This window comes from Sinocyclocheilus anshuiensis, unplaced genomic scaffold, assembly GCF_001515605.1.
Source record: "Sinocyclocheilus anshuiensis isolate Anshui unplaced genomic scaffold, SAMN03320099.WGS_v1.1 scaffold311, whole genome shotgun sequence".
Lineage (NCBI taxonomy): Eukaryota > Metazoa > Chordata > Actinopteri > Cypriniformes > Cyprinidae > Sinocyclocheilus > Sinocyclocheilus anshuiensis.
Genome location: NW_015549606.1, coordinates 1035529 through 1050619, shown reverse-complemented (window position 1 = coordinate 1050619; position 15091 = coordinate 1035529). Strand labels below are relative to the sequence as shown.

The 15091-nt window shown below is 37.1% G+C and overlaps 1 protein-coding gene across 3 annotated transcripts in view; it reads right to left on the bottom strand.

Annotated features, from left to right (window-relative positions):
* LOC107659042 (protein WWC3-like) overlaps positions 1 to 14782 on the bottom strand; it is a 64845-nt gene extending 50063 nt beyond the window's left edge. For all 3 annotated transcript variants that reach the window (XR_001630869.1, XM_016447839.1, XM_016447841.1), the window contains exon 1: positions 14384 to 14782. Coding sequence is in view for 2 of the 3 variants with exons in the window: in XM_016447839.1 (XP_016303325.1) it covers positions 14384 to 14529 (146 nt within the window). In the remaining variant the exon portion in view is untranslated. The remainder of the gene's footprint in view (positions 1 to 14383) is intronic.
* Positions 14783 to 15091: the final 309 nt, after the last annotated feature.

Sequence of the window (15091 nt, the reverse complement as noted above, 5' to 3'; positions counted from 1 at the left end):
CATGAGGGAGTACGTTACCCCTAAACATTGAAAAGATATTAGGATATTACGACAACATTACTCTTAGGACATCGCAAACTAATTTTTTTTCATGAATATGACTTAACCTAATGGAAGACGCGCTCAGTCATTCAGTCTCTCTCTCTCTCTCTCGCTCTCTCACTCTCTCTCTCGCGCATGTTTTGTGCCATTGATCGTCGTCGTCATCCTTAAGAAATAAAACATTTATTCATGCTTGGGTGTCGGCTGTGAATCCAGTGGAGACTGGAGAGAAATCCCCCACCACTAACTGCAAACTGGCATTCAGATCTGCCCCCATTTTGTTAGCAATGCCCCAGCTTCCAAAGATCCAATCAATTCCCGAAGGACGAAATCAAGTCCCGCCCTCTCATTTCAGATGCCGTTTCACTCGGATATACGTCACAGTAGAGAAGAAAAGACAATCGCAACTTCCGTTTCATACCGACTTTAAACATATACAGCAAAATCAGAGTACAGACAGTTTTTGCTTAAAATTAAAAAAATATATATAGCCTAATCAATAATTATGAATTACAAAATTATAATAGCCTATTTGAAACTAAATATAAAATCCAAATAGTTTTATTCAACCAACTAGTTAGAATACATTTGATGGAAAAACAAAGGATTTGATGTTCAGAACAGAATAGCTACAGTAATTGCTCATTGCCCCCTGGGGGCGTTTTACCCCACAGACTGTTTGAAAAAAAATTATATTTTTTATTAAATAACATGTACTCCCTATCTACAGGCCCTACTGTTCTCATATCATATATAACTGTGATGTTCTACAAAACAACAAGCTTTAAAACACTTTTTTTCTTACTGCTGAAAATTAGATCATTTTCTGTGAAATCCATTTTCTCTCCGGTACATCACCAGTGTAAGCTTCACGGTGAAAACTTCTACATCACTCTTGTCAACGTAGTCCATAGTTACAATAAAAATTTATCTTGACTTTATCTTGTGGTTATTTTGGGAAAAACTGTAGAGGGCATTTTACCCCACTCTACCCCTATAAACATGCAGAAAACAAGTCAGAGACAGCAAAAGAGCCGAGTTACTGAGCTATTCACCAGGTCATGTGAAAATTCATTGCATATCAGAATCAGGAGATGTTTAGTTTCTCAAAGTTCTGAATGTGACAGTAGTTGTGGCCAAGGGGTGCATCAAAGAGAAGGCTGAAACTACTAATTATATGCCCTCAGCTCAACATTCTCTGTTAAGGGCATTTTCTACAGTACACAAAAGTAAGTTTAGCTTGTGATTGTGACACAACAGGCATTATGACACTTAAAGGGGGGGTCCAATGCTGTTTCATGCATGTTGAGTTATTTACACTGTTAAAGAGTTGGATTCTCATACTAAACATGGGCAAAATTTCAAAAAACGAGTTGGACGTATAACAGAGTATTTCTGTTCCAAATACACACTTCCGGGTTTCTTACAAGTTTCGGAAAGTTTTTTTCGATCATGGCTCTTCATGACGTCATGAAGGGTGGAACTCCTTGTATGTGCATTTCTCCCGGAAGAGCGTGCCCACGCACACATCGACCAGAACGAGAGCAAGAGCACGCCCATCAGCGCGCTTCATTCGGCTGCACTGCACGGGACTTGCTCGGGAAGAATGTCTCTAAAGAAGGGTGTTTTTGGTTGTAAGGGAAAGATAACTTTGTTCAGCTTCCCGAAGAACCCAGCGTTACGTGAACAGTGGATGCAGTTTGTTTTTCCGGGGCAACAACGGAGTTTTGCAAGTGTGTTTGGTGATGAACGTTTTATAAACAAGGCCCAGTTCGACGCTGGATTTGCACATCGTTTGATACTGAAAGATGGAGCGGTCCCAGCTATAAAAGATCCCGGTCATGATTCAGAACTGCAGATGGTAAGTGAAACGGCATCAAATGTCTGTGTTTGTTGGCAATCGGCGCGCAAGTGCTCGTCACTCTATAGCTCCGGCCAGAACACGCCTCCAGGAGCTTGGCTGTTTTCGGAGAGAATCGTAAAACTGTATCTTTCTTTTATAAATATTATAAAACTAAACACTTTTTGGAGATATGAAGGATGCAGTACTACTCTATATGTACTCAAGATTAACATGAGATTGGGTGAAACTGTGTGTGTTATGTCCCCTTTAACTAAATTAGAACTAAATTAAAACAGCATTTCTTCCGTTCAAAATTTTGGGGTCAGTACCTTTTTTTTTTTAAAGTACTTTTATTCTTACTTTTAATATTTCTATTCACGAAAGAATCCTGAAAAAAAAAATGCATCTGTTTCCTCAAAAATATTAAGTAGCACAACCATGTGTGGTCAATTAAATCTATTCCAGCTTGCATGCTGTCTCATCAAAAAAATAAAAAATAACAACGACAACAACAACAAAAAACATGTAAATATATGTAAGGAATATTTTCCAATGATAATCATTACATGCACAAGAGTAAGATCTTATTATTAACAGTTGCCTCAATTCCTCTATGAACTAGGAACTCGTGGTTACTGCATACTATGCATAAAACAGCTTTACACATTTGCCTTGTAGAAGTTATATGTTATAAACAAATATTACTTATAAATAAATATTAGCTGGTATCAGTAATTTAAGTTAAAATTAAATATTCACAATCAAAGATTGTAAACAGTTCAGAGCACCAGCTTTAACAGGCTAGTCTTAAAGAGATAGTTCACCCAAAAATGAAAATTATGTCATTAATTACTCACCCTCATGTCGTTCCAAAACCGTAAGACCTTCGTTCATCTTCGGAACACAAAGTAAGATATTTTTGATGAAATCCAAGAGCTCTCTGACCCTTCTCCTCCGCATCACCCTAGGCGCCATTATGGAGAGTATCACAACACATGCGTGTGGTGCTGCTGACGTAGAACACGCATGCACTGCGCCTTGTTTACAAGCAGAGGAATGCATGCGCATGTGTCGTGGATGGAGCGGTCCCAGCTATAAAAGATCCCGGTCATGATTCAGAACTGCAGATGGTAAGTGAAACGGCATCAAATGTCTGTGTTTGTTGGCAATCGGCGCGCAAGTGCTCGTCACTCTATAGCTCCGGCCAGAACACGCCTCCAGGAGCTTGGCTGTTTTCGGAGAGAATCGTAAAACTGTATCTTTCTTTTATAAATATTATAAAACTAAACACTTTTTGGAGATATGAAGGATGCAGTACTACTCTATATGTACTCAAGATTAACATGAGATTGGGTGAAACTGTGTGTGTTATGTCCCCTTTAACTAAATTAGAACTAAATTAAAACAGCATTTCTTCCGTTCAAAATTTTGGGGTCAGTACCTTTTTTTTTTTAAAGTACTTTTATTCTTACTTTTAATATTTCTATTCACGAAAGAATCCTGAAAAAAAAAATGCATCTGTTTCCTCAAAAATATTAAGTAGCACAACCATGTGTGGTCAATTAAATCTATTCCAGCTTGCATGCTGTCTCATCAAAAAAATAAAAAATAACAACGACAACAACAACAAAAAACATGTAAATATATGTAAGGAATATTTTCCAATGATAATCATTACATGCACAAGAGTAAGATCTTATTATTAACAGTTGCCTCAATTCCTCTATGAACTAGGAACTCGTGGTTACTGCATACTATGCATAAAACAGCTTTACACATTTGCCTTGTAGAAGTTATATGTTATAAACAAATATTACTTATAAATAAATATTAGCTGGTATCAGTAATTTAAGTTAAAATTAAATATTCACAATCAAAGATTGTAAACAGTTCAGAGCACCAGCTTTAACAGGCTAGTCTTAAAGAGATAGTTCACCCAAAAATGAAAATTATGTCATTAATTACTCACCCTCATGTCGTTCCAAAACCGTAAGACCTTCGTTCATCTTCGGAACACAAAGTAAGATATTTTTGATGAAATCCAAGAGCTCTCTGACCCTTCTCCTCCGCATCACCCTAGGCGCCATTATGGAGAGTATCACAACACATGCGTGTGGTGCTGCTGACGTAGAACACGCATGCACTGCGCCTTGTTTACAAGCAGAGGAATGCATGCGCATGTGTCGTGGTACTCTCAATAATGGAAGACGATCACTTGGAGGAGAAAAATTGTTGAATAAAGTCATTATTTTTGTTTTCTTTGCGCACAAAAAGTATTCCTGTAGCTTCGTAAAATTAAGGTTGAACCACTGATGTCACATAGACCATTTTAACGATGTCCTTACTACGTTTCTGTGCCTTGACCGCGGTAGTCTATGGAGAGTCAGAGAGCTCTCAGATTTAATCAAAAATATCTTAATTTGTGTTCCGAACAATCCCAAGATGAACGAAGGTCTTATGGGTTTGAAACGACATGAGGGTGAGTAATTAACGATAGAATTTTCATTTTTGGATGAACTATCCCTTTAAAGGCCTCTATACACTAAGACTCACAACCACAGGCAACTCATTTCCCACAATACAACACAGCAGGAAACACCACATAGACAAGCATGATGTCCATTTCCTAAACCTGAACTACAGCTTTACAGCAGGTCTCCTGCTAGGTTTATCGAACGCTCCCAAGGACAGAAGAAAAACATGCCCTATGAAGTAGAGATTCTCACACAAACTGTAACATTGGACATAATGTGAGATGTGGACCTCTGACAGGAAATAGGACCACCCCACATTCTCACCAGGAACCTCGGGTCAGTTTCCTCTTACTGCAGTGCTTTAAAAAAAAAAGAACACCAGATCTCAAAAGCTGAGCTCTGAAATCTGCATATCTCACATACATGTTTCATATTGAATGACTTAATGACCTGAACAAATCACTAAAGTCATGAATTAACAATATTGCTAACTCCACAATACATCATATGAACATTTTTTGGCACCTATTTTGAGTTCAGATATTTTGTCATGCCACCAACAAAAGCACAGGCTTCAACAACGATTTGCTAAATGTTTTATACACTGGCAGAGAACATTCATCATAATGCTTCTGCCCTCAGTCTCAATTCGGCCCTGAAGTTACTTGCAAGTTTCTCAAGTGAGTGTTTTGTTTCAGTTCCTGAGAGACCCTCTGTGCTCTGAGAGAGCTAATCTTCCCATACCACGCCTTTTCTTCCAGAGAGGAAAGCAGCTCTGCCAGAAGGAGAGGTCTCGGAGTGTTTAGTGGGCTGAATCCCAAAAACCGTCATCGGCAGAAAGAAAAAGAGTTACGGGGCCATGGGTTATTTTAAGACTTGGGAATTTCTCAAATACACTCTGAGCAATGCAATTTGTCCCAACTTTTTAACCAAACAGAGAATGGATGTCAAGGCCATTTATGTAGCACAAACTGGAGTACTATGAAAATTCAACCACTTAAAATCCTATTTTAAAAGTCCAGCTAGTTACTAAATCAGTCTACAAGAGGAAATCATTTGGCTTTAGAACTAAACAAGCCTCTGTCATTCTGAACACTTCCGAAACTAAAATAACTTCACGAGTTAAACTTTTTGGGACTGTCATCTCTTCAGAGAGCAGTTTCACTCCTGAATCCCCCTACAAGGCATGTCATAGAATTTCACTCCGGGTGTACAGGCCAAAATTAAAAATGAAAAGCAATTTAGCACACAACGCACAAGTGTCAGACATTTGCTAATTCTATAATCATCTACTCTCCGCGTAGCCATCTCCCTGATGTTTCCCAGTAGATATTTCCATCCGGAACGATGCACTTTTCCCTGGTGGGAAAGGCATGTGTAACTGGAGTCTGGGCCGTAGGTCCAGGCCTCGTCTGGACATCCACCCTGTCGCTTCTTCAGCTTGAGCCGTTCTCGACAACAAAGGGCCGGACCAGCATTCCGCCTGCAAATTAAGATGCTCCCAAACAACAGGCTCTGCATTCCTTGTCAAGAATGTGTTTCTCTAAAAATAATATACTCAAATAAACTTAATTATAGTAGCCTGGAGGCAAAGTTTTAATGCCTCTGGAGCACCAAGCACTTCTTTCTTGGTTCTGCAAAATCCAGTGGCAGAACTTTTGTTTTGGCAACCATATGTTTTAAGAAGCATTTTCATTTGCAAGCTGCCGTTACAGGCATCACCTTTCATGTTGGCTGACCAGCTCTGTATAACTTTATGAGGACTTTTTATTGGCTTAATTAATTTGCAGCCTTCGTTTAGACAACTTGTCGCCATGGCACAGCGCGGCCTCTCCTGCGGTTTTATGTTTAATTGTTTAACGGCTTGCTTACCAGCAGAGATATTCTACTGTTAAAAACATGTCACCACTCTACAAACCAAACGTTTTTAAGAGGACTGGAAAAGCTTAGATGCTGCTAAAGTATATCTTACGCAATCTCAGCAGGTATTCCACTTGCTTCCATCAGGTATACTGTATCATTACCATCACCAGAATCAAGGCAGAAGGCATCTGAATAAAGATTTAAAAACAGAACAGAACAAAAGAAAGCAAACAAAAAAATCAATAAAATTGAGATATCTGCTAAAAAAAAGTTATAAAATAAAATACGATATAAAATAAAATTTAAAAACTAAAATAAAAAGTAACCTCATAAACATAGATGATCCAGAAATTCTAAGAAGACACTTATGGCTGAGCTAATCCTGATACCATAAACAGCATAAGCGGTTGTGCTATGTATATGCAAAGATCCACAAGTGTCAATCTAAAAATTGCATTCTCAGTTTAAAAGACTATATCAAAACTATCAAGGAATTTCAGTTATGTTGTTCATTTACGTCCGGGCAGCTGAGCGCATCAGACAGCACCGGACAGACGTCTCCTCCTATCATTACACACAGCATCTTATAGAAATAGGTCGACTATAAGTAGCACTGCTGAAGAGCATCCATTCTGACACATTTAGATACAGCCTTCCCTCCTGCTATCACTTTTGCAGCTAGACAATGATAAACAGAGAAAACTGTACAATAAGAAATAGATGGGGAAAATTTAATTGTGCCGTAATTTTGTCCAATGTGTATTAGAGAAAAACATTTATGTCATAATGATATTTCCCCCCATTTTAAATTCTTATTCTCCAATGAAAGGTTTTTAAAAGGAATTTATGTGAATTTTTTTAATAAAAGATCAAAATGATTAACAATGCAGATTTATTTTCACAGCCTTCTTTGACCATATTTACCAAGGGTGCCAATAATTCTGACCACGACCATATATATATATATAAAACAAACGGAATGTTCCTACATTTTTCAAAACATAAGAAGGTAATACTTTATTTTTTGTGTTCTTGTTACATGTAATTAATTACTCTAGTAATAACAGAAAATGATGCATAATTACATGAAACAGCCCTAAACCTTAACCTACATTAAGTACATGTTGTTAATTAATATTAATCAGTACTTAAATGTACAATTAACCTATAAAAATTCTTATATATTTTTCATAATACTATATTATGACGAAACATGCTCTCCTGGGATCCATAAAGTTTAAAGACCATTATGTCTGTTGGATATGTTCATGAGCAGGCTCACCCAACTATACTAGATAGGCTTATTACATAGATTAGAGAACAATTTGTTTTTCATAAATGCAAAAACTGATAAAATTATCAGAAACTTCTGATATCTGATATTGGCTCAATATGACATACACCAAATTAGAATTAGGGTCATAAAGCTTGTTGAATCATTTCTCAAAAGGTGCTTGAGGGTGTATGTCTGTTAGTGATAGGAGTTTGGTGTAAAGTGTGGTGAACAATTTTCTCTGGCACTCGATGGATTTCTTCAAACAGCCATGTGTTAAAATTCCTCAGTTAACGGCCCTGACGAGTTTGGTACATCCTGCTAAGCTAGCATTCCAGACATGATCGGCATAACCTGTGTTTGACCAAGTGCACCTGGCATGCTTAAAAATCAGAATGAAGCTGAAGTCTGTGTTTTGGTTTTAAACTTTAAACTTAAAAATCTTTCCTTCAGAAAGACATGCTTACCCATTTAAATATTACTGATTTCATGCTGTCACACAAGTCTGTTCATTTTTAGTTCAAATTCACCAATCTTCAAACTAGAAATAAACTTGAAGAACCCATATTGTGCTAATACTTTCATAAAATGGATCTGATACAAGCAACATAGCAAATTGTCTTAAAAATATGGCATAAACAACAGGACGTGTGGCCTTGACCAAAAGCTACAACCGCTGACACATGAGTGAGCAGTGTGACAACAGGAATCACTCTCACTCACAGATCATCCAATTTAATCAGTCAATGCAATGAAAATAAAACATGGGTGCATCCCTAAATAACATCTATTACAATGGATTATTATATTTAATTTGCAGCAAATAAAAAAAGGCTGGAAGAAATAGAGCTAAAGTCTGTTCAAAGGGTTGGACTGTCTCAGTGTCTTGGAAGTTGGAACACATACATTTAACAACCCATGATGTCTGGAGTTTTCCCATTTACTGGAAACAAATCAACATCAAATGAAGTATTGTGTCTACCTTTACTAAGGCCCATTAATAACAAATTAAAGTAAGAATCCAATTGTCTGTATATTACTCTAAACAAGATGTTGTCATCCTTGGGATCGTGGTGCCCATCCAAAAATGGAGATGGGCGTAAAGGAGATTTTTATAACCTGTTCATACACACATGAACAAGAACATACATATTTTTTAGCATATTTTGTAATATCATGTGACACTGAATACTGGAATTTAAACTGAAAATTCAACTTTGCCTTCACACGCATAAATTACATTTTGAAATATATAAAAATATATATATTTCCATTTATAATATGTCACGATATTACTGTTTTACTGTATTGTTGATCGAATAAATGTAGTTTTGGTGAGCATAAGAAACATCTTTAAAAATAAAACATTAAAACATCTTACTGTCCTAAACTTTTTAACAGTAGTGTAATATGTAAAATATCCAGTTCTTTTGCACCTGCAATATAATATGAAATGAAAGCAATATTTCGGTTAATACACAGAAGAGTCACTGACTGACCAAAAAACACGCTTGATACTTATTCCTTTACAAGGATGTGATTGTAATCTCTCATAATATAGAGCCTGTGACAATAAATGGAGCAAACACAATATATAAACAAACTGTTGTCAATTCAGTGAAGAAACCTTCCAAACAAACACACTCCGTGTGAAACAAAAGCCATGTTCACCAACCCACTTTTAACAAAAAACTTGCCCTCCCTTAACCGACATAATGAAAACACCAAGGGAAGCAAAATAGCACTGAGGGGTTTGCGCTCATGTGAATAACCTTTTGGCGCTGGCAACACGGCTTCCACTTTCCAGAATAATTGAATTTGGTGGGCTTTGTGACCATGTATAAAGGCTTCCCTTTGCCAAGCGGCAGGCCTGGCTTCGGCCATTGCATAACAGAGTCTGTAAAGAATAAAAGGAGAGCCGCTGGGGCCTGGGGATGGAGGGTGGAAAGACACGTGGGAACTGCTGCCTCCATTGGGCAGCTTTGTCTGGGGCCGATCACGGGCAGAGTCCCTCAGGCATTAGTGTAAGCATGCCTGACATTGCACTCATTCCACAGTCACAAAAGCCTCCCCACAGAAACTGGAGCAAGTGGACGAAGGAGAGCTGACTCTTAGAGAGCCACCTTAGGAAACCACACAGCGGACAGTCCATACGGCAAACGGACGCAGGCGATATTCGCTGTTTACCCGACTATTGTTTTGCTGAGGTGAAGTGCCCTTCCTGCCACAAAGACCCTCTTGTAAACTACAGCACTACAGACAATACCAAAACCATTATATAAAAAGACCTCTTTTATATTATTGAGATTAAAGATAATGTTCTCAAAAGAACGTCAGGGATGAATTCTAAAATGTAGACTTCTTTTTTGCACATCCAGCACTGAGGTTTGCCGCTCGAATTGCAGTCATGTGACATTTTCAAGCCAAGACAGAAAAGCAATACCACAGAACAATTGTTCACTCTTTTTCGATGGAAGTCACGCCCACCTAAGAATGATAAAAACTTTACAGATACATTCTAAATCACGGCTTACCAAAAAACATCACCACATAAACAGGCACAAAGGTAACATTTCCATCACACGCTTGAGGAATTCAGCCAATCACAACGCACTATATAGTGGCCAATCAGAGCACACCTCACTTTTCAGAACGATGAGCTTTGTAAAAATCGACGAATTTCAGAAAAGCAGGGCATAGAGGAGAAACAATAATGTACATTATGTGGAAAATAATGTGTTTTTTGAACCTTAAACCGCATAAACACATTTCATTACACCAAATACACAAAATAATGTTATTTTTTAGCAACGTCATATGACCCCTTTAAATCTTCTGCATTCTGTTGTGCGTTTTGAATTTCAGTAAAGGATTTCAATATATCTACATGTCAAAAAAAGAACTAAATGGTAACCTGCAGTTAAGAAGAGTGGGGCAGGTGCTGGAAGATGGCCCTGTTTCACAGAGGAGCTCCAGTGGTTTCCCAGGTGACTGAGCAGTGAATTCACACACTGATTCCAATTTTCACTACAAGCCGTCACCGTACCTGAAAACCTCACTCATGTTCATTGGTGCACAGTTGATGATCAAACAAGGCGGTGGTGTAAAAGATCATGCCCATGATCAACTTTATTTCCTCTGAATATTTTATCTTTTAGAACATAAATTCAATTAACAATTATTTTGTATTAATTATTATATTAATTATAATTTTATTTTTGAGGTAGAATAATGCCCTGATGCATTACCTCAGCCAAACAATGAAAAACATGGTAAAAAATTACATTAAATGTCCATAAATGCAAGTTGAATCAAAGCTGAAACTTCAAGAATTATGGATTAGACTTTTAGCTTTCATAGTGAATTCTATTCTGCTCTAATGCTCTATGGCCTTGTCTGCCATTAAGAAATGACTGTACTTTAATAAGATGAATAGAAATCAAGATCTGACCAACTCGGTTTCTCTGTTAGAATATTTTTTTATTTATATATCAATTAGCCCAATCTAATATAATAATAACCTAGGTGTTAATTAATTTTCCACAGATGTTAATTTTTTAGTAGTAAATTTGCATCTCCATCTCAACTTGAAATAAGTTTTTTACTGTCAAATTTTGATGAGACGGTACTAAATATGATCAGCACTTGCAATTTTTAGTAAAAAAAATAATTATTAAAATAATTATTTTAATTAACAAAGAAGGTTACAAAGAACAAAATGTGCATAAAGTTTCTTTAAAACTGACCCCTAGACTAGACTAACCTGTCAAACTTGAGAGAGATACATTCAATAATAAAGACCCTTTTTGGTTTGTAATGTATACTTAAATTAAACACCATTGTAAAACTACAAATTTCATTTAGGTACAGACAGGCCACATAAAAGCAGAATCAAGGCACAGTCAGAAGCATTCATAAAATAATAATATAGTGCATTAATAACTCTGATGCTTGATTCACAAGTTCCACTGTGGATACAGTTCTTGTATTATTTTCAACTATTTTGACTTGGCGACAGAAAACGAAGAGGAAAAGAGAGAGAGGAAAAGGGAGAGAATGTCATGAGACCGACTTTAACTCATGTCGCCCACATGAGCGTCCCAGTTCAACGTGTTGTCCTCACACGTCCACCTCAACATCTGCTGGATAACTCCTTACCACTGTACTGACATGAAAATATAAGATTTCTCAGACTCTAATCAGCTTCACATTACAAAAGCATGTCACATGATGACTTTGTAGAGGGGAGCCTTCAAGCAGATCAGGTTTTCCTTATCTAGATTCATTTCAAGCTACCCCATTCCATCTCTTGAAAAGAAGAGGAAAAGTGAAAGGAGGGCATGAAAGATGCTTTTGAGTGAAAATGAAATATGAATGTAACACAAGAGCAATAACGCAAAAGCAAAAGACTTTCAATTTGTTGCAGCGTCCATGACTAAGACAGCAGTGTGATGTTAAAGGGTTAGTTCACCCAAAATAAAAATTCTGTCATCATTTACTCACCCTCAAGTTGTTCAAAACCTGTATAAGTTTCTTTCTTCTGCTGAACACAAAAGAAGATATTTTGAAAAATATGGGTAACCAAACAGTATCTGGTCCCCATTGACTTCCATGGTATTTTCCCCACACTATGGAAGTCAGTGGGGACCACCAACTTTTTGGTTACCCACAATTTTCAAAATGTCTTCTTTCATATTATACAAAAGAAAAAAAATCATACAGATTTAGAACAACTTGAGGGTGAGTAAATGATGGACGCAATTTTTATTTTTGGGTGGACTATCCCTTAAATGACAACAACAAAAAAGTATTCACTCACTAAGAGGTTAAAATCATGTGTTACTCAAAATACTGCAAAAAAAGTATTTATTGTTATTAATATAAAAATACGTAGACAGTGTTGAAAATTTAATCCAAATGATAATTTCTCAGCACAGTGAAACCATAAAATGAGAGTCATACAATGACTGCCTTTGAGGTGGTGATCTGCTTGCTCATTGTTTTGACACAAGTGACCATACAAATTAAGATGAAACAATGTCAACTACCCTAAAGGCAGCAAATCTCTATTTTAATTTACCTCTATTTAATTTACACGAGGCTTCTAGCTAACTCGTGTCTAAATGAGTTGGGCTGAAAGGCTGGTTTCTCTGCTGGTGAAAATACAGACCTCACAAAGCACATCCACACTGCTTTCCCAGCGGCCCAACTAGCATTCCATACATATTTGCACATGGAACTCTTGGAGCTACAGTTCAATTCTCGCTTTCATTTGAACACTGTTTACATTATGCGACCACTTTCTAAAAAAATAAAGGGGTAAAAAAGACATACCGTTAATAAATAGTAATAATGTACTTTGCATTTCTATGATTTCTTAAGGATACTGAAATAATGGTGGAAACTGTTTCCTCTTGATATTCTAAATTCAGAATTTTTCAAGCTTACTGCCAAGAGACCATCGCACATTTTATGATTTTTCTAAGATACATTTTTTTGTTTGTTTGTTTTAAAGAGTATTCTATCCCGGCCCTGTGCTAGATTTGTGCTGCAAGCTATCTAAATTTAGCCAACATGGCTAATGAGGGAAATTATGTGGGTGACACAGGGGTAAATGTCAATGTGTATCTTTTATAATTGACTGACAATCATTAGTAGCTAAATTGTGCAACAATGATAATGGGGAATCTAAATGTAATCAAATCTATATCATATAAGACAACATTCCCAAAACTTAATACAGTCATTATGGTCACTGGTTATCCCTCACCTTCTACATAGTCTTAACAGAACATTCACTGATATAGATAATTTTGCTCTCACAGCTCAGCATCTGAGAGAAGATTACATTTAATGTAAAGAGAAGTGTTATTAATTTTTATAAATTATATAATTAATATTCTATATATCGTTAAACTATTTACATATATACATATATAGTGTGTGTGTGTGTGTATATACACTCCAACTTATTACATGATTTTTTTCTTACAGTGTTACATGCTTGGATACAGCACTCTGTGAACAGCCAGCTTCTTTGGCAATGAATGTTTGTGGCTTACCATCCTTGTAAAGGGTGTCAATGATTGTCTTCTGGACAACTGTCAGATCAGCAGTTTTCCCCATGATTGTGTAGCCTATAGTGAACCAAACTGAGAGACCATTTTGAAGGCTCAGGAAACCTTTGCAGGTGTTTTGAGTTGATTAGCTGATTGGCATGTCACCATATTCTAATTTGTTGAGATAGTGAATTGGTGGGTTTTTGTTAAATGTGAGCCAAAATCATCACAATCAAAAGAACCAAAGACTTAAACTACTTCAGTCTGTGTGCATTGAATTTATTTAATACACAAGTTTCACAATTTGAGTTAAATTACTGAAATAAATGAACTTTTCCACGACATTCTAATTTATTGAGATGCACCTGTAATTACTCCTAATTTTGCAATACATTCATTTTTTAGTTCAATTGTTAAAGCAACACGGCTGGCATACTGTTTTTGAACACTTGGGACATGTTTAATACCATCCACAAGCATTAAAAGTAGGGACATCAACAACAACAAGGTTGTATACAAATCACAAGGCATTTCACAGGAGATTTTTTTCCAGGTGAGTAGTTATTGGTGTGCAATCCAGAAAGCTAACATATTATTTACAGCTCATGCGATAGTAAACTGGCATGACAAGCCCAAAGAAAGAATAAACAACCAGCCATGTTACACTGTGTCAGCTCTGGACTGTGGAATGAAAACACTTCTATTTCTAACTGTGCAACTTCTCTCGTTTCTTAATCATCACTTCAATCTGAGCCCCCGCCCTCTACAACCAAACAATCATCGAACTTCAGCCAATAAAGCATGCAGCACCTCTCCCGGTCACTTTTACCTGTCTCTGGGATCGATCCATGAAGTTTGTCGAGTGTTGTGGTCAATATAAAAGACTCTGCCATCATAATCCCTGGCTTCCTCCCAGCCCGGGGGCAGCGGCAGCTCCGAGCTCACTCTCCGTTTACAGCTGCTCACCCACGGCATAGCGCTGCTGGGACGCTAGGGTGGTCTGACCCCCTGCCTTTGCTCCAACAACAAATATATCGCAACTTTCTACTGCATTACAAATGTTTAACTACCATCGACTTTCGGAAACAGAAAACTTCACGACGAAGAAACGAACGTGGGTCAAATCGACAGAGGCAATCCTGCATCCACCTTTTCCAAAAAGTTTTGCGGCGCTCTCATGACTCTGTGCGTCGGTCCTCCATGTTTGACTCTATCTACCATCTTTCATTCCACACTGTCCATATTCGGACAGGCGTATTTGCATAAGCACCGCCCCAAATGCTTACGTGGATGAAAGTAAGCCAATAGTGGCGCTCGTATGATTTTGGGATTGTTGTTGATGGAAGTGGATGTCGTTTTTTTTTTATACTCATACCTTAAGAATTATTAATAAATAGTATTTATCAAAGCAACGATTATCCATTTCACTTAAATTGGAGGATTTAAAAATAGATATATTTAAATTTTGTTAGAACACTGGTCTCGTTCAGGATAAGGGCGTATTAAGAGAAAAAATGTCAGAAAGTAGCCTACTCGT